The 26,897-nt window shown below is 50.9% G+C and overlaps 1 protein-coding gene across 5 annotated transcripts in view; it reads left to right on the forward strand.

Annotated features, from left to right (window-relative positions):
• The window catches only part of COL26A1 (collagen type XXVI alpha 1 chain), a 158,595-nt gene that overhangs the window by 115,050 nt on the left and 16,648 nt on the right, over positions 1 to 26,897 (forward strand). For all 5 annotated transcript variants that reach the window (XM_087815581.1, XM_087815580.1, XM_087815579.1 and 2 more), the window contains one exon: positions 22,829 to 22,890. In XM_087815581.1, coding sequence (XP_087671707.1) covers positions 22,829 to 22,890 — 62 coding nt within the window. The remainder of the gene's footprint in view (positions 1 to 22,828; positions 22,891 to 26,897) is intronic.

The following is a 26,897-nucleotide window of genomic DNA, read 5'->3' on the forward strand; positions in this document are numbered from 1 at the left end:
CTCTCTGGTTCGTCCATGAAGTGGGGCTGAACCGGGAAACCCCTAGTGGGAGCATGTTAGCACAGGGAGCTTGGGTCTCCCTTTATAGTGAGGGGATGAAAGATTCCTCAGCCTCTTTTCATGAGTGGAGCTCATGCCTGTTTTCTCTAGCTGGGACTGAGTCACAAAAATTCTTTTATGATCCATTTTCTGGCCCTCGCTCCTGTTTTTTTTGGAACTCTGAAGCAACATCCTAAATTTTCTCTGCCTAATTTTAGTCTCTGGGAACTGCAGCCAGATGATGTCAGACTGAATATTAGATGCTATTGGTCTTCCCAGGCTGGGCTCTGTCACCAGCTCCCTGCAGCTGCCCCATCCCCCGGGGTCAGGTGTGGGCCTGGGAGATGGCATGGTCATCAACCGAGAGCCGAGCCAAGGCTGGGAATGACGGGGACCTTTCTTCTCTGTAGGAAGTGCCCTTGGCATCCAGCATCCACCTCAGTGTGAGGCTGAGAAAGCTTTCCTCAAAGGGTAGTTCTCCCTCCATCAGCTTTTCCAGAGCACCCAGTGCAGGCCAAGAACCTACTGTATGTCTGAAGAAACGGGCAAGACCCTCTGCTCTGAAAGTGGACCCCATCCATCTCCCCAACTCTGCCCAGGAGCACCTTCCAACTGCAATTTTTTTTAAAGACTATTTTTTTAGAGAAGTTTTAGGTTCACAGTAAAATTGAGCACAGGGAACAAGATTTCTCTGTCCATACCCATTACCAACTTCCCCCACCAGAGTGGTGCATTTGTCACAACTGATGAACCGCCACTGACACATCATAATCCGCCCAAGTCCGTAGTGTACAGGGGGCTTCTTCTTGCTGCTGTACATCCTGTGCCTGGAGCACCTTCTAACAACCAAGTCTGATCGCATCACCCGGAGGCAGATCCGGGCTCATGGGCTCTGACGTTTATACAAGTTGAGGGTGTTTTTTTAATAAAAGGAGTACATAAAAAACTCTTGTTGGTCGAATTTTATGAAAACACGTGAGCATATGAACACATTGCCTGAGTTTCCCTTGAGGCCTTGAAGGAGTCCTTGCTAGTGAAGTTTCCAGAAGTGTAAGCTTCATAGTCATAGTCAAGGCCCCTCTGCTCCCTATTCTCTTTAAAATTGTTCGTCAGCTTCTGCATCTCTGAAGATAAATACCAGGCCGTAAATACCAGGCCTTTAGCTGGCTCACAGGGCCTGGCATGGTGAGGCCGGAGCTTGTGTTCTAGTCACCTTGACCTGGAACATGATGAGCTCATCCTGCCCTTGGGGTCTTTACACGTGCTGGCCCCGCTACCTGACCAGCTTCCCTGCCATCTTCACCTGCTCCCTCTCTGGGGGTCTCCACCTACAAATCATGTCTGGACTCGAGGCTTCTCTTCTTGTTTCCCAAATGGCCCATCACTACCACCACCACAGCACATGGGACACTGTAGTAGCTGCCTGGTGTCCCCATGTCTCTTATAGCAGACTTGAAGCTCCCTGAGGGCAAGGAGCAAGTTGGACTCTTTGGCCACTATGTGCCATAACCTGACCCACAGCAGGGCACAGTAGGCATCTGCTGAATGAATGGAAGGTTGACCATAGAAAAAGTGGGAGAAGCATCTGAGGTGTTCTGTCCTGCTTCGAACCCTCCACTGGCCTTAACACAGTTGCCAAGCCACCCCACCAAGTCAGGCTTTTGGGGCCTGGAATCCTTGTACCTGCTGGGTGTGACTGGGGATACATTTGGGGGAATTATCCCCTGCCTTTTCAGTGAGATATATTCTCCTAAGCACTCTCCCATTCCTGGCATCAGTGTGTGGTCCTTTCCTCCCCCAGCCTCTAATAGCTTTAGTGATGCAGCACCCTTGGCCTCCTCCAGCTAGAGGGAGAGATGTAGGATGTGAACCAGCCATCCCTTCCTCCCTACCAGCCATCCCCTTCTCCCCTCCTCTCTACCAGCCCCAGGTTTATGCTCTAGGTTTATGACCATGGAGGTCATGATGCTGGCCTGCTGCCACCTTGTGCACCTCCCAAGATGGACCAGACTGACGCTTCCTCCCCTTGCAGGCCCCCAAGGGCTCCTGCCACTGACCTGCATCTCTTCGAGCTGCCTGGAGTCTTAGCTGAGCTCAGGCTGCCGGGCCTTCAAGAACTCATGGAGCTGGAGGCAGCCCTTCCAAGGCAGACGCTGGAGATGAAAGTCTCTCACTTGGAGATGTTTCCTGAGTCTTCCCCCATCATCAGGTCATAAAGCTTGGAGGTGCCATCCACCCTCAGGCTTGTGGAAGCTCTGTATCCTGCATGGAGATGGCTGGTCCAGGGCAGTGATGCTGACTCTTCATCTGAGGTCCCCAGCCCAAGACCTGGCCTGGGGAGGCAGTGTGGGTGGAGGAAAGAGCACTGGACTGGGAGTCAGGCAGACCAAGTTCAAGTGGGAGCTTATCCTGGGTAATCTTGCTAATTCTCATCTCCTGAGTCTATTTCTTTATCTTCAATCGAGGTAAACAGCTTCCCCATTTTCATAGAGAAAATGAAGGATGCTGAGGTCCCTCCTTGAATTTGCACTTGACCTTGGTTTTGCAGCCTTTGATCAAGCCCACAGCCTCCTTGTCTCGTCCTAAGGGTGGGACTGAAGGCTGCTTAGGAATAAGAGGTGCTAAATATTGGCAAAGCCAACCCTGCCTGGAGTATCAAGGCGGGTGCATCTTGAAGCTCTCTGGGACCCCCAGCCTCCTGACATGGCCCCTGCTCCTTTGATGTCCATTGCTCGGCCATGGTTGAGATGTGTGGGAGGATGGCACACAGACAGCAGCTCTTCCCTTCCCCTCACACACTCACACACAGGCCTACACAACACGACCCACACCCCTGCATACAAGACAGACCCGGACAAACACACGCAGGTTGCCCTGGCCGGTGTGGCTCAGTTGGTTGAGCGTCGCCCATGAGAGGTCACTGGTTTGATTCCCGGTCAGGGCACATGCTGGACTTGCAGAATCGATCCCTAATGGGGGGCATGCAGGAAGTAGCAGATCAATGTTTCATTCTCTCGTCGATGTTTCTCTCTCTCCCCCTCTCCCTTCCTCTCTCTCTAAAATCAATAAAAAGCATATTTTTTAAAAAATGAAAGCTCCTTTCTATTAAAAACACACATACACACACAGGCTCACACAAGCACAGCCATGGTGAACATGTGCACATGGGCATGTGCATGCGCAGGCCAACAGGAATGTGTCACATTTACACACATGCGCAGGCATACACACGCAAACAGGCTCACACATAGGCACACATACCGTGGGCTTCTGCATCTTCTCTTGTGAGGCTTCTGGCAGCTTCTGCTCATGGAGGGGGTGGTTTGTGGAGGCCAGGAGCCAGGGAGTAGTGAGGTCTGTGGGAATTGCAGAGAGAATGTGGGGAGGTGGAGGGGTGGAGAGACGGGCTGGGAGGCACAGAGGCCTTGAAGGGCCAACTGAGGAGTTTACCCTTTACACCACGGGTAGTGGGGAGCCTGTTGTCCGGAGAATTTGAGACTTTCTTTAAGAGAATGGTAACAACGCAGGGAGCCCTGACTGGGCTACAAAGAATTTGCAGAGGCCTGAGCCCTGCTGCAGCTGGCATGTGGGCTCCAGGCTCTGGCTCAGCTTTGCCTCTGACTGGCTGGTGGGTAGATCCACCAGCAGACCCTTGGGCAGATCCTTACTCTCTCTGGTTTGGCCCCATTGTTTGCTAAGTGGTCAACTGTAATTACAGCCCACTGGGCCTGTCAGATGAGCCCCAGGTGTTGGGAAAGGGTTCTGATGGTTGGGGACAGATCTCGCTGCCTCAGACAACTGGCAGAGCCCTGGTCAAACATGAGCTGGAGCCTCAGACTCACAGCATCTGTCTGGGGAATTATCAACCAAATTAGGTTTGGAAACTATCCAATTACCACTTTCCCTTTTCAGTAATTCTGACTTGTTCTTTATATTCTGATGTCACCACCCTCAGGAAGCCCTAGACCTCCTTGGCTTGCTGTTACCATGGTCTTGTGGTCTGTCTCTCCCAGGAGAGGAAGCTATCAAAGGCTGGGTCTGTGTTCTCATGCTCTGAATCCCCAGTGCTCAGGACAGTGCTTCCTGGCCAGGGTGTTGGACAGTGTTTCTCAAATGAATATCTGTGAGGTCATTTACTATCCATTGCTGCAAATGTTGGGCAGTGGGAAGTGCCTTACTTTCCTTAGAAAGTATTCTGTGTTCCAGAACTTTCCAGGGTTATTTCCATCTGGGGCTACTCCAGGAGCTGGTGCTGAAAGCTGATCCTATCCTTCACATCCAGCCTCAAGCCTGCCTCCAGGGGCTGCCGCTGTTCCTGCCCGGCTCTTGCAGACCCTCACTTTCCACAGGCCTTGGGAGCTGAGAGGGGGTGTCTCACCTCTTGGCCTTTGAGTCAAGTTCAGCTTGGAATGAACTATAGGGAAGGCTTAAGAGACATCCATGTTGTGTACGTACATGTGTGCGCATGATATTGCGGGTGCATGCGTATGTGTGTGATCCCAGCATCAGAGTCCTCATGTGCATACAGAGCTTGGATGTCAGAGCTGGAAAGGTCCTTGGACACCTACCCACCCACCCACCCACCATGTTTTGTGAATATATGTATACATTTATACATATATGTATGTTATGTAGAGAAGAACAAAAAAACAAATAATCCAATTAAAAATGGGCAGAGGACATAAATAGACACTTTTCCAAGGAAGACATACAGAGTTTAGAAAAACCTATTCATGTATTTCAGTTAATTTACAGTTTAAGTGATAAAATTCAACACCTATTCATGATGAAAACTGCAAACCAGGCAGAGAAAAGAACTTCTGGCTACATATATACCAACTGCCAATCCCACAGCCAACATTGCACCAATTTGTGTCCCTTTAAAGTCATGAATGGATTTCAGAGGTAACTATCACAACTTCACAAAATACCTTGAGTTAAAGCAGGGGTGGGGAACCTTTTTTCTGCCAAGGGCCATTTGGATATTTATCATTCGCTGGCCATACAAAATTGTCAACTTCAAAATTAGCTATGAAAAAAGATCCTAGATTTATCGAATTTTGAATCCCACCTGAGGTTCCCTTGGCAGGGCCAGACCAAAAGATTTTGCGGGCCGTATACGGCCTGAGAGCTAGACATTCCCCACTCCTGAGTTAAAGGAATTAAAGGTAAATAGATTGGAAAACTTCTGAGATGACAAAAGGTGGTGTTTTCAAGCCAAAACCACAAGTTACAGACTGGGAGGACATATTTGCAATGCATATAATTAACAAAGGATTGGTACTAGAAATACAGAAAGAACTCCTGTGAATCAATATGAAAAAGAACAACTTAATGGAAAAATGGGTCAAGAAAAAGACCAGAGCCCTGGATAGGTAGCTCAGTTAGAAAGCCATCCTGATACCCCAAGGTCGTGGGTTCGATCTCTGGTCGGGGCACATACAAGAAGCAACCAATGAATATTTCTCTGTTTTTCTGTCTGTCCCCTCCCTCCCCCTTTCTAAAATCAATAATTTAAAAAAAAAAAAGAACATGAACAGGCATTTCACATGGGTGGGGGGCAGGGCGGAGAGAAAGGGCTCAAAAACCTATAAAAAGATGTTCAGCCTCATTAGCAAAGTGGAAAATGCAAATTCAAACCGCAATGAGATAGCATTTTATACCAGATCGGCAGACTTTTGCAGTCTTGGATGACTGCCTGTCAGGGCTCTGGGGGTTCCCCCTTACCGGGGCTGGGGGAGTAGTATTGGAAGAAGCAGGGGACTGGATGACCCCCCTCCCATTAGGGAAGCTCATTCCTGACTCCTGTTGTTCTTCAGGACTTGGGTCTGTTGGGACAGTGAGCAGTCCCAAAGCAGAGTTGTGTAGGTCCTATCCCAGTTGCTCTCACCCTACCTTGTACCCCAGCCCAGGCCCTTGGGGTCTGCCGAGACTGCTTGCTTGGAATCTGCTCATGTCAGGGCCCTCCTCCCAGGCAGCCACATGTGCCTCCAGATGCAGTGCCTGGGGCTGGTCTGCAGAGTTTGGATGTAGGAGAGAGGAAGAAGGCAACTAGGGGGAACTGGATCAGACTGCCCTCCCTTACACTTGGACAGATCTCTCTCCCATGAGAATCTGCACCCCAGTCCCATCCCTGTCATATCCCTAAAGCCCCGAGGCTGAGGGGAGGAGATTGGGGCTCTCCACTTCCTCCATGCTCTAGCCCAGCTTTGAGCAGGGAGCAGGCATCAGACTCTGAGGTCAGCCTTTGGCTGTCCTTTCACTTCCCCTGCAAGGGCTTTGCTTCTGGCCTGAGCCTTCTCCCATCTGCCACTCTGTGAATCTAGCTAGGTTCTCAGAAGCCTGGGATAGGACACTAGATGCCAGCCTGTTCATGGAACAGAAACTTCTCCAGACCAGCGTCTGGGTGCTGGAGCCCTAACCCAGTAACTGCACTCTGTGCCTGAGCAGAGGGCTTCCTGTGCCCTTCCTCAAACCTGCACACCGATGGAACTGTTGACCAAAGAGGAGGATTGGCATTTCTGGATCCTGGACCACCTTTCACTTTTCTGGGCTGAATTATCTCTCGCCCTCCTTAATTGTGGGGATAAGTTGTGCCCTCAGCAGTATTGTATGGACTCATTCTCACTATGGTGTAAATGACTGAGTAGAAGTAATGATGTGCCCCGCAAGAGAGTGAAAATGCTGCCGGATGCATGCCCAGAACTGGGGTTTAGCTCTGGTTCGGCCACCTCCTCAAATGTATGACTGTGACACTTACCACCCCAGAACTATTTTCTAATCTGTAAAAAGAAAGGTCCCGGATGAGATAGCTCTAAGAGCCTTCTGGTTTTTGCAGTTGTATGGGAGATTTGTTTTCTAATACAGAGTACAAAGAACAGCTGCCCTTTCTGACACACTCTGTGCTAAACCTGCTTTCTCTCAAACTAGGTCAGGGCCTGAGGAGGTGGCCTTGAATATTCCCTGTCTTGCAGGCAAAGCAACTGAAGTAGCTTCCCCAAGGTCACACAGATCGAGGTGGGGGGAAAGGGGAAAGGGCAGAGAGGTGACTAAGCCTTAAACTATTAGACAACCACTGTAAATCCTGTGCAAACACCTGTGTATTGTTCAAATGTGTTTTAAACTATTCCAGGGGGTAGTGGGACAGGAAGAAGTGTCTCTAAGAAAGTCAGATTGTGTTCAAGTGATCCTCCTGGCTGGAAAATACAGGCAATTAGCAGAAAGAGCTGTCCTCAGTGAGGGTCTGTGCCTATTGAGAGCAGGGCTCCCTCAAGTGCTCCTCAAGTGCATGGCAACCTCCTCCTGCTGGGAAATGTGAGGTCCAGATTTGAACCTGAAAGTCAGGAGTCTCCTCACCTGCCTAACCCTCCTCCCTGGCCTCCTCCCACCGTGTCTCAACCAGTGACCAGGTGGACCTGGGCTCCAGCCAGACCTACTCTGGCTAGGAGGGATGGAGGGGGCAGCTAACCAGTGGGTGGTGGCCCCCGAGAGTAGGGTGCGCAGGGAGAGGGCAGGCCAGGTCCAGAAGCACCAGATGCTGCCTGAGGGAATTCAGCTCAGACTGCCCAGTGCCACCAAGCAGGTAGCTTCTGTGTGGGCATGGCACCCTTGTGAGATGTGCGACGGGCCTCTTCACATGCTGCTTCCTTGGGTGTCTGAGAACTGGGGTTGGGGCACTGAGACCTGCCCTCCTCTTGCCCACCTTGAGCCCGGGGGTAGGAGGTGCTGATTGGGACCTCTGGGCTCCCACCCTCTGTAGTCAGAGCAGCTTCTCTTTGATTTGTTATCAATCTGGGTCCCAGAGGCAACTGAGTACAGGAAAAAGGCTTCTTCCTCTTAAAAAAGCATGTGGGAACTACCTGAGTCCTTCTGCAACAGAAGGTCAGGCCTGTGGTCCCTGTAGCCTGGGATTTAATCTCTGATGGAGAACTCTGGAGGCCCCGTGTCAGAGGAAGCGCCCACACTCACCTCCCAGCTTCCCTAAACAGCCATCACAAGGCAGATGGCCTCATGAGGAAACCAGGGCCTTCCCTAGAGCTCAGCTGGACCATGAGTTAAAGCTGAAGCCACCTTGGGCCTTCACCTTGCCTCTAGAAGAGTAGGGAAGCCCGAGACAAGAAGGAACCTGCCCAGGTGCGTGCAGAGAAAGGTGCAGAGTTGCTCCCCAGGCCTCCTTCCTCTTCTCCTGGGGCTCCTCCTCTGCTGCCCCCTCCAGACCTCCAACCTAGAGAAGGGCCAGTGACTTTGTCTTTAGTTCTTAAAACTCTGCTACCATTTCTTTTGGAAAAAGCCCCAGTGTCCAAGAGATGCCGCCCCCTGCTTACTCTTTCGGGCACCTCATCTGTTTCCCTGAGAGAGTTCCTTGCTCCCTACTGAGCCTTGATTGGTGCTGCAGACCCCACCCTAGGTCCCAGGCTGTGGGTGCTCCTCACAGTCCCCTGGAGTTCAGAAGGCCCCCTCCCATGGTCTGGAGGACCCTCCTCAGCCACCTTTGCTTTATGGCCCCTGAACCTTGACCTTGGGCTTGGAATCCTATTAAAAGGAATTCTTTCCCAGTGACACACAGCGATGGCAGCACAGACCCCACAGGTCCAAGCGGGTCAAGAATCACAGCGCTTATCTCCCTCGGCGGGGCTGGTGTCATCTTTCAGGCCCAGGTGAGGCTGCCTGCCAGCTCTGTGGTACCCTGGAGATATTTATGATTTCTTTCTGGATGAGGAAAAGAGAGTAAGAGTGCTTTAAGCAATAACTCCATATTAACAACATCAGCCTCAGAAATCCACCCAAGAGAAGCAACTGAATCACTGAACCTTGAACGAGAAAATGTATACAGACGACACCTCCCAGTTTCTCACTATCCCAGACGGCTACAGAGACTGGATCACTTATTTTTGTTGTGATGAAATCTTCTTCAAGTCCTGAGGGACACTCAGGAGACCCGAAACCCTCCACTGAGCAAACTATAGCATGGCTGCCTTCATCCAAGCACCCCCGGGGTGCGGGGATCCCACTCCGTCCCCCACCGAGGGCCCAAAAGTACTTTATCCTGCAGGATTCTCGCCCTCCATACTCATGCCATTGGTTTCTGGGGACTTGTCCCAGCCATGCCAGTCTGAAGGAAAGCCATTCCGCAGCCCATTTGGAACAGTGCTGATAAGAAATACATTAACTGAGTCACACTCACTTACCATAACCTGCTATAACTTCCCTGTCCAAAGGTGAGTTACTTGCCTCAGGGCAACCTGCCTGGCAGGTGATGCAGCCACAGCAGGGTCTGAGCAGCCTCTGGGGGCCTCAGGGGACAGGCACTAAAGTTCACATACCCTTCTCGGGTGCTCTTACCGACAGTGGGGTTCTAACTGCCCTGCTTGTGAGGTCTCCAAGGTGGCAAAGCAATAGGAAGCCGAGAATCATTCAGAAAAGAACGCAGGCTTTGGAGGTCTCTGAATGCAGGGTTTGGAGCAGGTCCTGTCCCTGCTTGTGGGGCCTGGAACAACTTCAAGCAACCTCTCCAAGTCCCCATTTTCATCATTTGTAACAGGAATCAAAACACCTATTGTGAGGATTCGTAATGAACAGTTGTGATGCCCAGGAGAGAGCTAGAGGTACCCAGACAGTGCAGCTCTTGTCACATCATTACAAACAGCCAGTGGGAACGGAAAAGAAAGTACTTGCCACAGGGAATTAGTATCAACATGCAGGAGAACTCAGGGCCACCATAAACCCAAACCTGGAGGCCAGGGCTCAGAAAGCCTGGAAGTTAGTGGGGACGGAGAGAAGGTTTGCAGTAGAGACGGGCATTTAGTTGAGGGGTGAGCTGCCCTCCAGCGGTGCTTGGGTGCCTCTGCTTGATAGGATGGGTGGTCAGGCACTTCTTAGATGAGTTTTTCTCCAAAATGGTCCAAATACAAAAGGCTCTCCTGGGCAGAGGACTGGCTTTGTCACCTGGAGCCCTGGAGGGTCCTGAGAGCCCTCTGTTTACCCTAGCTGTGCTGCCCTGCATGCCCCAGACATGGTGTTTTTGGTGGGCTTACCCAGGAGCATTGCCCGAGACCCTCAGAGCCCCCACCTTCAGCCCCAAGATGCTCCCGAGGGCTTCTGGATGTCACAGCAGCTGCCTTACCCAGCACGAACATAGGGAGAGCCTGTCCCCTCCCTGCACTTTCTCCCTGGGCAAACAGCAGGGACTAAAGGCCAGAGGACTTCTCAAGGGCTAGTGGCAAAGGTCTGGACTGGGCCTCCTGGCCGCACAGGGCAGGGACTGTTGTTGTCTTATTTTATCCTGGCGGAGAGCTGAGAGCCCACTGACAGGGAGCAGATGCACCGAGATGGGAGCAGGGCCTCTACTCCTCACCCGGACACCGCCTGCGCCTGCGGGCAGCAGCCTCTCCAGCCTGTGGGCTGTTTCACAGGGCATCACATTTCACCACAGAAGCCTGAGAATGAGCTACCATGACATGGCCTGTCTGCTCACAGGAAGCAAAGGCCTGCTCCTTTCCCACAGGAGAGAGAAGGGTGGATGCCCAGCTCGTACACCTTCTGGCTCCAGTTACAGTTACTCAGAGAACAATTGGCTGGCAGGGCCATGAGACAGCGTGCAGTTTGTCCCTGCATATGACCCATGGGAAGCTAAGGCTCAGAGAGAGCTGTACCCTGCCTAAGGACACACAGCATAGAAACACACAGCAGAATGTTTCTGAGTTTCTGCCCATGTGTAAGGACTAAGACCAGACACACAGACAGACACACATACACATGTACACACCCACATGCATGTTCTTGCATGTCTGCACTCCAGCACATGGACATGTGGACCGCCTCCTCCCACATTTCAGACCCCTCAGTGGTGCTTTGACCCTCTCAGGGCCACTGATGTTGCCCTGAGGTCCCACCCCAAGTACCAAACACTCTGCCACTGAGCCCCCACCCCATGCCACTGCCAGCTTGGGCTTCTTTTTAGTTGGGCCCAGCTGCCCTCTGGAAGAGTGGGTAAAAGAGAGCCCCATATAGCAAAGGAACAAAGCTAACTTTGGGGAGGGGGTCTCATTTCTTAAAGAAATGCATTTATTTAATTCCTGCTGTTTCCCCACAGAACTCAAAGGCCTTATGTTTTAGAAAGGAAATTCCACAGTACCCTCAGTGGGGACTGGGGGCCAGGATGACATCTGGGGAAAGGCTGTAGAGTCCCACCGCAGAGCCTGCAGTGTGGGGATAGGAATTCCAGAGGACAGCAAGGTGGGGGCTGGAGCCTGGAGAAAGCCATCAGGGCAGGGACCCAAGGAGCCCTCTGGGACTTCAGGCCAGTTCCTAAAGCCAGCCAGGGTGCTGGTCAAGAGCCAGGTGCCACCCTCTGACTGCCTCAGATTGGATCCAGGCTGTCACTTACTAGCTGTGTAACTTCGGGCAAGCTACCTAACCTCTCTGTGCCTCTGTTTCCTCATCTATAAAATGGAGATCATAATGGCCCCTACCACATTGGGTTATTGTAGGAATTGAATGAATTTACACGAAAAGTGGTGCATCAGCATAGGCCTAGCCCTTCCAACAGTGCCCGCTCACGGTAAGTGCATGAATGTAAGTCTGCATTTTCTCTTTCTGATCATTGTTATGACCTATATCGCTCCACATGGGCCAGACACTCTGCTCTTGTGAAATCGGAAGAGAATGTTTCCTCCCTTCCTCCCCTCCCAGGGTGACACAAGCCAGAATATAATGAACTTCAGCATCAAAACGGCTTCCTTATCTCTACCTTAAGCCCTTTCCGCTTTTTCTGGCCTTGGTGGAAATGGAAAACAGCTGCTTGGGGGCTGCAGCACTTCCCTTGCACAGTAAGGAAGCTCCTGGCACAGAGCTGCCAGGGTGCACAAGGACAGATGCCCCCAGGCACACACCTCCCCTGCAGGAGGCGAGCAGCCCCCCTTCCTCTTTCCTGGTCCCCTGAAGTCTTCCAGGGTAGGCCTCCTGCACACCCTCACTCCCCACGGGCAGCACTGACACTTTCTGAGAGTACACATGAGCATCTTTGCAGCTCCATGTGACAGTGGAATATGCCTCCCCCCATTTTTTAGAATACAAGAACGGTTGAGACATGGGCCCTGCTCTCAAGGGTTTCACAGCCCACATGGAAGAGGGATACCCAAAATGTCATTCCATCCAAGGTGACGAGTGCTGTAAGAAAGGTATGCACAGGGCACATGGCAGCTGATGAGACGGTGGGTGCCTAAGCCCACCTGGAGTGGTCAAGGAAGGCTTCCTGGAGGAGGTGGTGCTTAAAAAAGAGCTTATCAATGAGGTATGCTGGGAGCCATTTCTAAATGAGTTAAGTTAGGCAAAGTCCAAAGGCCTAGAAGAGTGAGGTGCTCAGAGCATGTAGCCCACGCTTGTGGGGTTTTTCCTCAGGGTGATAGGGAGCATTAGAGGGTGACATGGCAGATTGGTGGTTCAGAATGAGCAAGAGAACAGCTCATGCTTTTCACAAATACTGCACCTAGAAACCAGTACCCACATCAAGAAAGCACATTTTCATCATCTTAGGAGCCCTCCTCTTGCCTCTTCCAGTAATTGCCCTCCCTGAGGTAACCACTGTGAATGCCAGCACCTTAGAGCTGTTTTGTCCATGTTGGAACTTTGGAGAAATGGGATCACGCAGTGTGTGCTCTTTGGGTCTGACATCCTTCACCTAGCATTATCTCTGTGAGGTTCATTCACAGGCTGCGTGTGGTTTGTGCACACTTGTCACTATGTAGTATTTCATGTTGTGGATTTTCAACTTATTTATCAAATTCCTCAAGGGGAATTTGTGGGTTTTTTTGTAACTTTTGGTTATTATGAGCAGCACTCCATGAATATTTTTGTACATGGCTCTTGGTGAACATATTTATTCATTTGGTCAGATTATATCTGGGGATGGAATTGCTGAGTCAGAGAGTGGCCTTCTAATCAGCCCTATTAGAAACTGCCAAATGATTTTTAAATGGTTATGCCACAGACACTCCATTAGCACTGCATGAGAGATCAGGGGTTCCCATCCTCTGCAGTACTTGGTGTTGTTAGTCTTTTTAATTCTAGCCATTCCTGTGGGAGTATGGGAGTATCGCAGTTTAATTTGCATTTCTTTATATGGCTGCATTGAGCCCCTCTACATATGACTATTGGCCAGTTCGATATCTTATTTCGTGGATATAAGTATTCCAAGAATCCTCTTCCTCTTGGTGATAGGCTTCTTTGTTCTCTTAATGGTGTCTTCTGGGTGAAAAGAAAATCTTAATTTTAATGCAGTCCACTTTTTCAAAGTTTTCTTTAATGTTAGTGCTTTTTGTGTCTTGTTTAAGAAATCTTTATTCTGAGGTCATGAAGGTAGTCATCTACGTTTTCTTCTAAAAGATGTATTGTTTTATCTTTTATATTTAGATATACAATCCGTCACAAATTGACTTCCATGTGTGGTGTGTTAGGGTTTGCTTTTTTTAATTTTACTTTTCCATTTAGATATTCAATTGACCCAGCACCATTTATTGAAGAGCCTATCCTTTCTCTACTGTACTGCATTTGTGTCTTTTTCTTTCACTGGGTGACTGTGTAAGTATGGGTCTTTCCTTGAATCAACAATAGTGTCTTAATCACTATACTTTTATAATAGGTCTCAATTCTGGTAGTATAAGTCTTCTATATTGTTTTCCATTTTTTCCAGATCGCCCTGGCTATTCTTAGACCTTTGCATTTTCACATACATTTTAGAATCAACTTGCCAACACACACACACACACACACACACACACACACACAGAGCCTTCTGAGATTTTGAATGGAATTGCATTCACTCTATAGATCAACTGGGGGAGAATTAACATCTTTATAATATTGGGGCTTCCAAACCATGAACATAGTATATCTTTCCATTTTTTTAGGTCTTTAATTTCTCTCAGTGATGTTTTATGGTTTTCAGTAGATTTATTCTTAGACAATGGTGCTTTTGTGAATGGTATTTAAAATTTTCATTTTCTATTTGTTTATCACTAGTATATAGGAATATGGTTGATTTTTTGTAAACTGTCTTTGTATTCCAGTGACCTTGCTCAATTAATTTAATAATTCTAATAATTCTTCTTTAGATTTTGTTGGAGGAAAGCTACTCTGGGCTGGATATGAAGGTAGAGAGGGAGGAAGACAGATTTGGCTAGCCAGGCCAGCAGAGCCCCTAGGGCCATGGTGAGGTATAGAAGTCACAGACTTTGCCCATGTCCAGCTATGTCATAGGCACTTGTCTTCATATCACATTGAAAGTTGCTGCCCTGGCCAGGGCACATAGCTCAGCCCACATGGCCTTATGGGAAGGAAATCTGGGTTCTGATTCTGGCCTTTAATCGACAGTCTATGTGACCTTGAGTATGTTGCTGAACCTCTCTGAATCTCATCCTCCTTACTCACAAGGAAGGGTAGTTTTGTCTCTCATCCACTAAGTGCCTGGTAAACATCGCTGAATTGATTTCACTCACTAGTGTTATCCCTTTTCCCCAGGGGGTGACTCTGAACATTGCCAGAAAGTTCCACAGTCCAGGGGCTGCTGAAAGGGTGCCAACCACAGGGGTGGAGGTGGGCAACCCACCATTGTATTCCGAGAAACTTCAGTGCTTCTCAGCCAGTTCTTTGGGGATTAGTGTTTCTACAGTGAAGACACCATGCGAGGCTGCCCCTCTCCCAGAAGGAACTCAAGTTACTCTTCAATAAAAGTCTTGGCAGAAGTTCTTGAATAATCTTGCCTTCTCTGTGATCCCTGATACAGAAAAGGATGGAATTTAATTATTCTGTCCTGTCCACGAGCCCTATGGCTGGGACTGGCAGGAAGCCACAGTGCTATCCGACCAGCAGGCTCCCTGGCCCCCGATGGGATTCATTGCTCTGGTATGTGTTGGGGAGCACAGGGGAGGCACAGGGCAGGGCCCCTACATTTGGCCTGACCTTGCTCTCTTTGCCCTTCCTTTTGGGATGTGTGGCTTCAGAAAAATCCAGTCTGTCCGAGATTACCTGGACAAGCAGCTCTCTACAACTTAACTGGACAGGGCCCAGGGCCTCTCTGCTATCCACGGGGCTGGGCTCAGAGCACCGATGGCCACCTTAGAACTGCAGGCTGAACTGGAGATACCAGGACTGGAGAAATCTAGAATTATCATGCCCTGGTTGCTCCAGGGGCCTGGACACCTCTGAGACCTCTAGAAACCCACAGCGTTCAGTTGGCTTGCTGTCCCCTCAAGCTTCTTCAATCCTCATGGCTGACTGGATTCCTACCTATTACAGAAGCTTAAGTAGGGCCCTGAGTGGGGTTTGCCTGGGCAGGTTGCCAGTGCGAGGTTAGGCAGAATCCCATGAAAGTGAGGAGTGAGGGCCAGGAGCAGCCTCTGGCACCTGTTCGAGCTGTGTGCTATTGAGCTGGAGAGTCATCACCATCCGTCTGCTTCCTCCTCCATGGGTGGGAGGGACAAAAGGGTCCCTTGTGGGCTGATGGAAGAATTTCAGGTGTCAGTACATGCAGAGTCGTAGACCTGAGCCTGAGTGGGGCAGGCGTGTGGTGAACACCAGCAACCTTATGTCAGACCTTAAATAGTCAGTGATTAAGAGCAAAGAGTATGTGCTTTTGGGTCAGTTTCTGGTTTGAGAATTTTGACAAATTTGCCTCACTGTGCCTCACTTCTCCCATGTGCAAACTGGAGATAGCAATCTAGTGCCTGCCTCAGGGTTGCTCAGTGGCTTACACAAAAAGAATGTAAAGGGCTTAGGCCCGAGCACGTGCTCAGCAATGTTTTACTAGCAGTTTTCCATGCTCAGCTCCACCTGTTAGGAAGCCGTCTTGATATCCCCTAGCTGGAGTTGGCCCCATCCTTCAGCATAGGAGAGGCACACAGACTGGCACTGCCCCTCAGCATGTCCAGAGGCCCTTGAGGGTAAGGCTGCTTATTTCTGGGTCCTTGTCCCAGAGAAAGCATATCTGTAGAAGGAATGAAGTACTAAGTAGGGTTGCCAAAATTTTGTGTTTTTGTTTGCTAAGTCTGATAGCACTATCTTTAAGGCAGCTGGAGCTGAATTACGGAACCTTCCTAAGAGTTCAAGAGACACTGCTCTGGCTGATGAGTCTGGTTAGGGCCTATTAGTTTGTAGGGCTTTGTATCAGTCAGGTTCCCCAGAGAAACAGAACCAAGAAGATATGTGTGTGTCTATATGTAGGGTGTCCCCAAAAATGTATACACATACATTTTTTGATAGCTCAATTGATGTTTCTTTTTTTCAGATTTAACCCATTGGAATTAGTAATTATTCAAAGTATATATACATTTTTTGGGACACCCTGCATACGTAGATCTACCTATCTATCTATCTCTATAGATACATATTAAAGAATTGGCTTATGCAATTATAGGGGCTGACAAGTCTGAAATCTTTAGGGCAGGCCAGCAGGCTGGAAACTCAGGCAGGATCTGCTGATGCAGTCTCCAAGCAGAATTCCTACTTCTCTGGGAAACCTCAGTTTTTGCTCTTAAGACCTTCAACTGGTCAGGTGAAGTCTACTCACATTATTTGAGGTAACCTCTTTTACTTAAAGTCAACTGATTATAGGTGTTAACCATATCTATAAAATACCTTCACAGATGTGGGGTGGCTCATATGTCAGGAGGCCATGAACTCGGCCAACTCCCTTTCCTCTCTGGGCCTTGGTTTCCCTACCTATAAATGATTTTCAAGGTCCTCTCTTGCTCTGTTCAGAAGACTGAGAACTATGAACAAATGGCCTTCAAGGGGTACCTGTTTCATTCAATCCATGGACATTTATTAAGAGCTTACTGTGTGCCTGCCACCATGTGGAATCAGAGCTGGGTTGATGCAGAAGGGAACAGAGGCCACCAGCCCCACTTGAAGAGGGAGCTGCCTTCAGGGTGTTAGTGGCCTTGAAGGGTGAGATAGCCAAGCCAGGAGCTGAGAGCTGGCGAAGATGAGGAAGCCAGGGACCCAGGTGCTGGGAGTCACTGTCAGAAGCCAGGACAAAGGGACCAGGGTAGGCAGACACCACTCCCCCTTGGTTCTCCCACTCCACATAGCAACCTTATTGAGGTAGGGATGGTTGGCCCCATTTTTAAATCCAGAAAGTAAGCCAACAGAATAAAATATCACTCAGAAATTTTAGACAAACAAGGGCAAAACACCCATAATCTTACCACTGCAACTATTTCTGTTTTAATACATTCCATTCCTTGACTGTTCATCTTTTACATAATTATAAACAGAATACAGACACAATTTTGTGTATTTTTGACATAACATAATGAGCATGTTTCATGTTTTTACCCAGTTAAAAATTTAATTATGTATATTAACTATGTTTATTGTTTTATAAAGACAAATAGTCCTTTAAGGCTTTTTCAACGAGAAAGAGATAGAGCAGTCCTCTATGTCCCTCTTTACTCCCAATTTTGATTCCCTTTAGTCAAGCACTTTTTTTTGGTAGGGGTGCTTACCTCCATAGTGCTAAGTAATATTTACATATTGCTATTTCTCTTGGTTTTTAATCTTAGTTTCTGTTGACTTCCTCTTATGCAAGGTTCTGGTGTGTTTTTTCTCCCCTAATCCATCCCCCATGTCGTCTCCTCCTCCCCAACTCCCAAATAATTGTATCACAATTTGGTTTAGATTTAATAGACAATGAATAGAGTATTATAATAAAGCAAATGCTATTCATGGTTGATTCAGGTTTTGTACCAAGGTGCTTCTCTTCACTTTAGACTTTTCATTTTTCTGGAAATTAAGAATTCATTTTTGTTTGCTTAGTTTTGTATGCCATGTTATAGAGGTGTTTCACTTGGCATGCCACTAATTCACCCCGTATTTCCAAAAGAAGTTTAATTCTTCTTTCCTTACATTCACACACATCAGGGGCTCTCTCCTTTCTAGAACCCTCTGTCTTTTGGTCTAATGTGGTTGGGTCGTGCTCCAGCCTACTGCACACTGTCATAGTGTGACATTCCTTCATTTTCCTTCTTAGGATATCCCTTGATCTCTCTCCCATGTGGAACTTGTCTTTGTTTCCTTGTTTTGGGTCCTTTCTCTAGTTTACTCCTTTGTTTTGGTGGAGTGCATCCTCAACATCTTGAGAAAGGGTGCCTGGAATATAAATATTTGAGATCATGCATGTGTACAAATGTCTTCATTCTCTCTTCAAACCTTGAGGGATAGTCGAGCTGGGTACAGAATATTAGCCAGAAAATCCTCTTCCCTCAAAAGAACACCTCTGTCTTGAAGACTGGAGAGAGCCTTTGGGCTTTGGGAAAATCTCAGGTAGGGTGTCCTGACAGGAGGCGGTTGACCTGGCCTAGATAGGAGTGTGGTGGTGAGAGGGGAAGGCAAAGAGACAAGTGCAGGCTGGCTAAGCCTAGCCAAGACAGGACTTTGTCCTGAAAGCAATGAGAGCTGTTCAGTGTTTCTGACAGAGGATGAGGTGACCAAAGTCTCACTAGTGGAGGAGGGTCTTAATTGACCTCCAGGCCCCAGTGGGGGAGGAGGGAGACACTAAAAGGTGTGGCCCAAGGCTAACCTTTTCAGGGGATCAGGGCTCACCCTCTGTGTAGTAAGACAGAAAGGTGCAGATGTATTTGTGCTGGAGGTTTCACCTCAGCCCATCTCTTGTCCCACTGAAGAAACTAAGGCCACTCATCACCTCTTTATTCCTATGGTCCCCTGTGAACATTCATGACCAACCTATCTGGCCTGCCCCACCCCTGTCCCTACAGCATCTGGCTCCATTGACCTCTTTGAAGCTTTCTTCTCTTAACAGGATCTAAGAGTCTTGGCTAGGGTGAAAGTTCTCAGGGGGATTTTAGGGATCTCCTCCCTCTGGGCCATGCTGTGTTGGTCTTCTGGTGACATCCACCCTGTTCATGCCCCCTCCCTGCAGACCCATCTCTAAGGCCTCTCACAGAGGGAGGTGGGTCTCTGGGGATAGGACCACCCTTGTGCCCTGGTTCTCCCTATTGGAGCCTCATGGCCCAAGCCTCAGAGTGGACTCACTCTGCCTCTTTAGATTCCTCTGCAGTAGCCAACTCCTACCCTATGGATGAAGTCCTTTGCAGGGGTCAGGCCTCCGGAATTCAGCCTTATTCAGGAGCTAGGTCCTGAATTTTGGGTGCAGAGCCATCACCAGTCTCAGTGCTGGCCAAAGGCAAATAGCAGGTGGATTGGCAACTAATATCTGGCTGTAGGTGGACAGAGCCCAGCAGCAAGAGCCCCAGGGCGAGTACAGGTGGCAGGAGCAAAGAGTCCAGGACGCTGAGGCCCTTGGAGCTGATCCAAAGTAAACTCCTTTTACAGATAGGAAAGCTGAGGTGCAGAGAGGTGCAATGAGGGCCTCTCAAGCCGCACAGTGAGTTAGTGGCCTCTACAGAGTTCTCTTTCCACTGACTGCACCAAGGAGTTAGTCTCAGTCTCTCTCTTTGTCTCTTTGTGTCTCTCTCCCACCTACACACGCGCACACACACACACACACACACACACCCTGGTTTGTCTGGCACATCCACACTTCCAATATGTACATATTGGCAAAGATTCCCTCACACAGGTTTCTGCATCTGTGTCCTAGACACTAGGACATGTTCGGCGGGCAGGTGCTCGTGAGCCTGTGTGTGCTGGGGAAGAGGGTGGGAACCTGCAGAATCCCAGAAGGAGTCCTCATGTTAGTGAGGAAAATCAAGACCCAGAGCCGGTCACAAAGCCAGTTACCCATCAGCGCAGTTTCCACGTTTCCACCTCTCCATGAATAATTAGAGAAAGCTAAACAAACAAAATTTAATTGCCTGTCGATGACAGAATGCCAGGGGGACCATAAAACCGCCTGGTCTCAGAGTGCCTGCCAGGGCAGGTGGCATGGGCAGGCCAAGCTGACGGACTTGCCCCTGCCTGTTGGCTGGGCCTCCCGGGCCTCTCTGCGGCTGGGGAACTGGACCCCCTGTGCCCACCAACAGCCAAGAAGCTCCTCACTTGCCAAACAGGGTGCCCAGTGCCAGAGCAAACTGGACCTAAGCCCAGCACACTTTCCAGAAATAGGTTCCTGAGAGAGCCCGAGACTCCCCCTTTCTCTGCTGACCTTGCCCCCTGCAAGGAGTCCTATTTGTTGCCTCAGACCCTGGAAACACTCTGTTGAAGGTCCATAAACACTGCTAGAATGTTCCGTGTGTGGGGCTGGGGCCCTAATTTACAACCTACCCACTCCATGCTCTTCCTGCTGCCCCTGGATGGGGTGGGCCCTCGCCCTCCCGTGTGGTGAGGATCGGGGAGCTGGGGCTCTCGCAGCCTGTCCTCCGGAACCAGCCTGTTCCCCATAAGACACAGCTGCTCAGGACGGTTCATGGGCCTCTGCTCAGAGGGCAGGCACCCCCACCCTACTGCCCTGCTGCCCACCCTGTCAGTATTAGCACAGAGTCACCAAGGGGCTCCTGGGCAGCCCCGCGCCTCCAGGTGGATGAGGGGATGGCTGTGTGGTGGTGGGATGGATGGATGGGGTGTAGGATGGGTGGGTGGATAAATGGGACCGTTTGTTTTGATCTCTGTCTTTCCCATTACAGGCTTTTTTCAGAGGCCCAGGAATTCTGAAATACTGGGCTGTCTGTAAGAAGGAGGCACTAAAGCCTCTCGGGCTCTTTCCCTGTGGTTTGGCCTTGTTGATGGGCGAGGGGCAGGGGGGCTTTGGGAACCCAGCTATTTCACCAGGGGGCCTCCCCCAATGTCAGACTGGCCTGTGGGCCTTTCTCCTCAGGTGGGGAGTCCTGGGGAGGACTCTGCCCTCTCCCACCTGGGGCTGCCCCAGCCTGAGCCGGGAGCCTGGAGGGCCTGAGCCCCTGTGTTTCGAGGAGGCTGGGCCTCAGCCACCAGCTGCGTTTCACTTACTGGCAGCACTCCTCTCTGCGGGTTCTCCTCTGCCCTTCCCTTTGCTCTGTGGTTTACCCCTTTCCATTTCTTTACCACCCCTTTCCCGGGAGAAACTAGAGGGAACCAAGTGTGTACAACCCCCACCCCCATTCAACCAAAAACCAGTTCCTCTCTCGCTGGTCTTTGTGAAGTCCTGCCCCGACCCAAGTCAGACAACTGTATACATTCTTCTAGTTGTTTTAAAGTTTCAGTGTTTATCCCTCAGCCTTTAATCTGTTTTATGTACTGAGGTTACTAACAAGGTTTATTGGGGAGAAAAGTTCTGTTCCTAAAAAATGCCTATAAAGCCCCAGCTGGGCCCAACCCAGGGGAACAGGGAGGGAGATAAGGGTGCACTGGGCCTCTGCCCCCCACATAGTAGGCCTTATAAACCCAGGTAGGGCTGGCGAGCAGAAAGCAGTTGATGTCCACTCCCTGGCCTCCCTGAGGCTGATACTCCTGGCAAGGACACAGCCTGAACCACCTATCCCCATGGCCCAGAGACCCAGAGACCCCCTGGTCATCCCCCCCAACCCCCACCTCTCACAGAGCAATCACCATTTTAGAATAGGGACATTAGCAAGGTGATTTGCATTCAGTGACAGTGATGGGGACCTTTCCAAGGACAGGCTGGTGTGGCCCCGTGGATCCTGCAGGCCTCACTGCAGCCAAGGGGCCTCCACACACCAAGTGAGACTATTGAGTTACCCAGTCTCTCGTGTGTCTGTGTCTGTTTAACCAGAATGGGTTCCTGTAGGGTCAAGCTTTGAACTGAGTGAAGAATTCAGGTGTCCCCTGACTTCCAGAGCAATAAAAGCTCTTTAGAACAGCTTTGAACCATCTATTTCCTCGTTAAAGAGCTCTGGCTCTCTGGGAAGACAGACATAAACAGATAATTACTGCCCAGGGAGATGTGCGCTGGGATTAACTGTTACTGGTCTCTTAATTGGCCTTCCAGGTTCCAGTCGCTGCCACTCCTATCACTGTGCACTTTGCTGCCAGAGTGAACTTTTAAAAATGCAAACTGCCCTTGACTTTGACCTCCTCCCAGCAGTTGCCCGGTGGCCTCAGGAGTCCTTCTGCCAGGCCCTCTGTGTTAAGGCCCCCACACCAGCATCGGTAGCCCCCAGAGGCGCTGTGATTTGGCCAGGCTGCTGGCAGACCCCCATCCTGCTCCCCTCCAGGCCTCAGCACTTGTTCTTCCCGCTGCTGAACCTGGCCTTTCCCCTCTTCCTCACCTGGCCAATCACTGTATATCCCTCAGGCCTCACTTTTGATGCCACTGACTCCAGGATGCCCTCCCTAACCCCCACCCCGCACACACCCAGACTGGCAGAGGCATTCCCCATGATGCTGTCTTGCATGTTCTGTTCTTTCAACTTTGGCATAGGCCTTACCAGCTGTGTCTTTGAGACTATAGTTCTCAAAGTCAGGGAGCACATTTCATTTACTGTCCATTCATCAACTACCAGATATTTTTGAGTCCTTACTTTGTGTGAGGTCTGAGATTCGTGGGAAAACAAAATAAACCAAGACCCCTGACCTCATGAAGCTTCCAGGCTGACAAGACATCCAGGTGCTGGCCCAGCACTGGCTCAGACACTTCACTGAATTAACAGAGCCCCTACTATGTGCTGTGGATACTCAGAAAGGAGGCTCAGAGGTCAGGCAGGCTGCATGGAGGAAGGGATGCTTAGGATGAGGCCCTGATAGATGGGTAGGAGTTTTCTAGGCATATCAATCAAAGATTTCCCTGCCTGCTTATCCAGAGGTTGTCCTGGTGGCTGGGCTGCTCTCTCCCCAGGATCTACACTCCACTCTCACCTGGGCTTCTTTTTTCTTTCAGAATGCATGAACTGTACTCGGCTCAGCGACATGAGTGAGCGACTGATTACGCTGGAAGCCAAGGTCAGAGAGACTGGGGAAACTGAGTCAGGAGAGCTGGCTGTGGGGAGGGTGCATCAGGCATCTGCGGGGTATGGCTGGGGAAACCCTAACCTCAGGGAGCCCAGCAGGCCTGAGCAGCCTGGTCCCAGGGTTTGGTGCTGCTGGGGTCTATGTGGCTCCTTCTGGGGTGGAGGAAAGTAGAAGAGAGAGCAAGAAATCTGAAGGGCTGGGCCGGGCTGGGCTGCAGGCTGGTCTGGGTATAGGCCTCGGGGGCTGGGAGACTGGATGCCCAGAAGTCAACCCCTCAAAGGAAAGAGGAAGGAGTGCCCCCCCCCCCAGGGCTGCTGTCCCTATCTCTGGCCCCTCCTCCTGCTGTCTGGCATGGGAATAGGCACAGAGGAGCTAGCTGATGGAGGAAGAGCCTCCCAGCACTAGCCATTCCTGGGCCTGTCTACATCAGGGGGAGGAGCAGCTCACCCCAGAGGCAGAAGGACTTGATAAAGGTAAGTATTTATTTGGGAATGGCCCCAGGTGGCATTGGGGGAAGAGAGAGGAAGTAAGCCAGGGAAGGGTTAAATGTGTAAGGTGCAGGTGTGTTGCGGGGCAGTGAGGGCCCCTGGGGAGACAGTGCAGAGTTTGCTGCCGAGGGGACCTCGAGGTCCCAGGGTGCTCCCATCCCTCTTTGGGCGAGGCATCTGCTGGGTGGTGTTCCCTGCAACTTTTGCCTGCCCCCAAGCTCACTCATGGCCAGAGAAAGCCCTTGGCAGGAATAGGTAGGGAGCAGGCAAAGCAGTGAGGGACATGGGCTATGCTCTCTTCTCCTTAGTACTCCAGAGGTCTGAGAGGCGCTGGGCTTGAGGAAGATAGACCCCTTGGGGCCGCAAAACTGCAAGGGGAAGGGTTGCCTGGCCCCATGGCAGAGTCAGCACCGGGAGGCTGGATTTACCTGAGCCTGAGGCAGAGCTCCCAGCTGGGGCAGGTGGTTTGGCCCAGGGGAGACTGTCTTAACCACAGAAGGTGGCGTGGTAACAGCCAGCTACCGGGGAGGCCAGAGTGAGGAGAGCACTGAGGTGGGCTGAGGGACCCCCAACGCAAGATCCCTGAGAGCAGGTCCGGAGGTCAGGCCTCAAGCCCAGGAGAGTCTGACTGGCAGGTCCCCCCTGCAGACACACACACACACACACACACACACACACACACACACACACAAATGGATAACACATAGAGACCAGGTACACATGGACATAAATACAGATACACACACATGAACACACATACATACACACAGAGAGACACATAAAGATACACATGAACACACAGACACACAGAGACACAACATACACATACCATATATACACACAGGGACACGCACAGATACGGCACACATAGACACATAGACACACCTACACATACACAGCCCTTGCCAAGCCTACATTGCCTTTGGCCCTGCCCCTGCCTTGAAAGCTTGACCGTGAGTGCACCTGCCCAGTCGGGTGGGAGCTGCAGGTGACTGTCAAGGGGAGTGAGACATACGTGGGACCACCACCCACCAGCTGGGTGACTTTAGTCAGCTCCCACCTCCTCATCTGTGGATGGATGAAAATACCAGCTTCCCAGGGTGCTAGAGCCTCAGGTGATTCGCTGGTGGGACCCGGCTTTGGAAATGGGTGCTGGATAGGCGTGAGGGTCCATGTTATCATCTCCACTTCTCTGTTCCCGCTGTACAGATGAAGACACAGGTGCCCGGGAGACATTCGTGTGGAGCACAGGACATTAAAGCCCAGGGCATGAATGGCCTCTCTGTCCTCGACCCCTTCTGGGGGAGGGAGTTTCCTCCAGCAGCCCAGGCTCCTGGTCACAGGCCTGGGTGGGGACCCTGTGCTTTCCTGGGGGTCAGTGGCTTTGGGGGGCTGGAGATGGAAGGCTTCAGGGAGCAGATGTTGCTACGTGGGTCAAGCCGGGGATAGGGCAGCCCTGAAGGGGTCGGGTCCTGGGGAAGATGCTGGGGTAAACTTCTGGCACCCAAGATTTTAGAAAAGGCAGGGTCCCTGGGCCAGCTGCCTGACGGACTTTTTCCAGGCACCTGAAGCCTCCGCGTGGTTTGGCAGAGCATCGGCCCACAGCCTGCCCTGGCTCCAGCCCAGCACCTCGGGGTGTTAAAAGTCACAGCTCAGGGGGAAGACTGGTACAGTGCCAGCTGTCCCCACCCACCTGGCCCTCACCCATGCCCTCCTGCCATGAGCAATTCCTTCCCACGTCCCCCCAGTCCTGAACCTCCCTCCATCTCGGCCCCAGCAGCATGGCCTCGGGCAGCAGGCTGGTGGCCAGGCTTGCTCTCTGGCCCTGAGCATCCTGACCCGTCTGCAGACTTTGGGGGATGGAGGAGACAGCTGGATGTGTAGGAGGAACCAGGGCTAGGGCTCCTGTCCTAGCAGTAGCCTTGCCTTGGCACGTCCCTTCTCAACTCTGGGCCTCATTCTGCTGCCCGGTAAAATAGAAGTTGAAGGAGTCACTCCCCTGCTTCTCACTGGGACATTCTGAGGCAGGGGGAAGCTCAGTGGGGAGTGAGGGGAGGTAGCTTGGGTCTGGGTTATGCAAAGAGGTGGCTGCACCAACTTGCTTGTAGGGAGCCCGGCTCAGCAGCCCACTTTCTTCTGGATTCCCAGGTAAGGGCTGGAAAGCTCCTGTCTCAGCTCCCGTGCCTTCTAGCTGCCCACCTGCCTGTTCCATGCCTAAGCATCTCCTAGAGAAATAAGGCCACTAGGAATTTTGTTGGTCTGGGTCAGAGAGCCTTGAGAGGTAGTGGTCTGGAGAAGGAGAGGGACACAATTTAGGCAAGTTTTTTGGACAGCCCTGCAGCTCCAAGGGCTGTACCAAGGTCAGATGAGCCTGCAGGGGTCAGAGAACATGGAGCTGGGGTGAGCCAGGCCAGAGGCTGGGGTCTGGTGGCTGATGGCAGACAGCAGAGCCAAGCGGCGAGACCCCTGACGGGATTCAAATCAAGCAGCTGACATAAGAGAGCAGCAACCTAAGAGCCTGAAAGCTGAGATTTCTGCTCCCTCAGACAAGAAACCTGTTTTAGTGTGTCAGGAGGGATGCATTCAGGTACAAGTAACAGCAACCTAATGGCAGCATATTCCTTGAGGACATTTATTGTTTGTTCAACAAAATGTCCAGAAGTAGGAGTCCTGGGATTGGTTTTGTGGCTCAAGAACCCAGGCTCTTGACAGTTTCCCGCTTTATCTCTTTAGTGAATTATCTTTCCTTCTCATGGTCCATGCCTCATGGTTACAAAGTGGCTACTGCAGCTCAAGGCATCACATCCTAACACTATGTTCAAAAGCAGAAAGTAACTCCAACAAACTCATTTCTCATTGGCCAGCACTGGGCTATCTGCTCACCTCCTAGTTGCAAGGGAGCTGGGAAAATGATTACCTGGCCAATCATGATTCTTTCTCTGGGGCCCAATAGGGGGTTCTGGAGCAAGGGAAGAAGGGGTGGTGGGGTCCAGACAGCTATCAGAGTCAGCTCCATCTTCACTGCCTGTAGGGGCAGAAGGCCAGCAGGAAAAAGCTTTTTTCCTTCCTTCCTCTCCTCCCCCTCAGTTTACACTCTGACATCATGGACCACAAGGAGTGGGAGGGAGCCCAAAGGGAATTCCCTGCGTGAGGGTCATAGAAGCCTTGGAGTTCTGCTGGTGTCTGGTGCCAATCAGCCAGACCACAATGATGTCATTAGGGCCACTGCCCTGGAAGTCCATGGTCTGGTTTTCTTGGGCCGAGTCCCCACACCCACTGCCGCCTGCCTTGGTGATCTCATGCCCGGCAGGGGTGGGATCAGTTTCTCCAGAAGGTTGGCCACAGCCAGGCCAGGAGGGCTTGGACTCTGGCCAGGGCTGATGCTAACTTGGCCGTGGTCAGTGCTCCTCTGCCTGGGTCTGTGGGCTCTGTGGGCCTTGTGTGTGGGGGGAAGGTACCCCAGGCAGAAGTGGGCCAGGCCTTTTGTGTGGGGACAAAGCTGCATGAGGC

This window comes from Miniopterus natalensis, chromosome 3 (assembly GCF_054644295.1).
Source record: "Miniopterus natalensis isolate mMinNat1 chromosome 3, mMinNat1.hap1, whole genome shotgun sequence".
Taxonomy (NCBI): Eukaryota; Metazoa; Chordata; class Mammalia; order Chiroptera; family Miniopteridae; genus Miniopterus; species Miniopterus natalensis.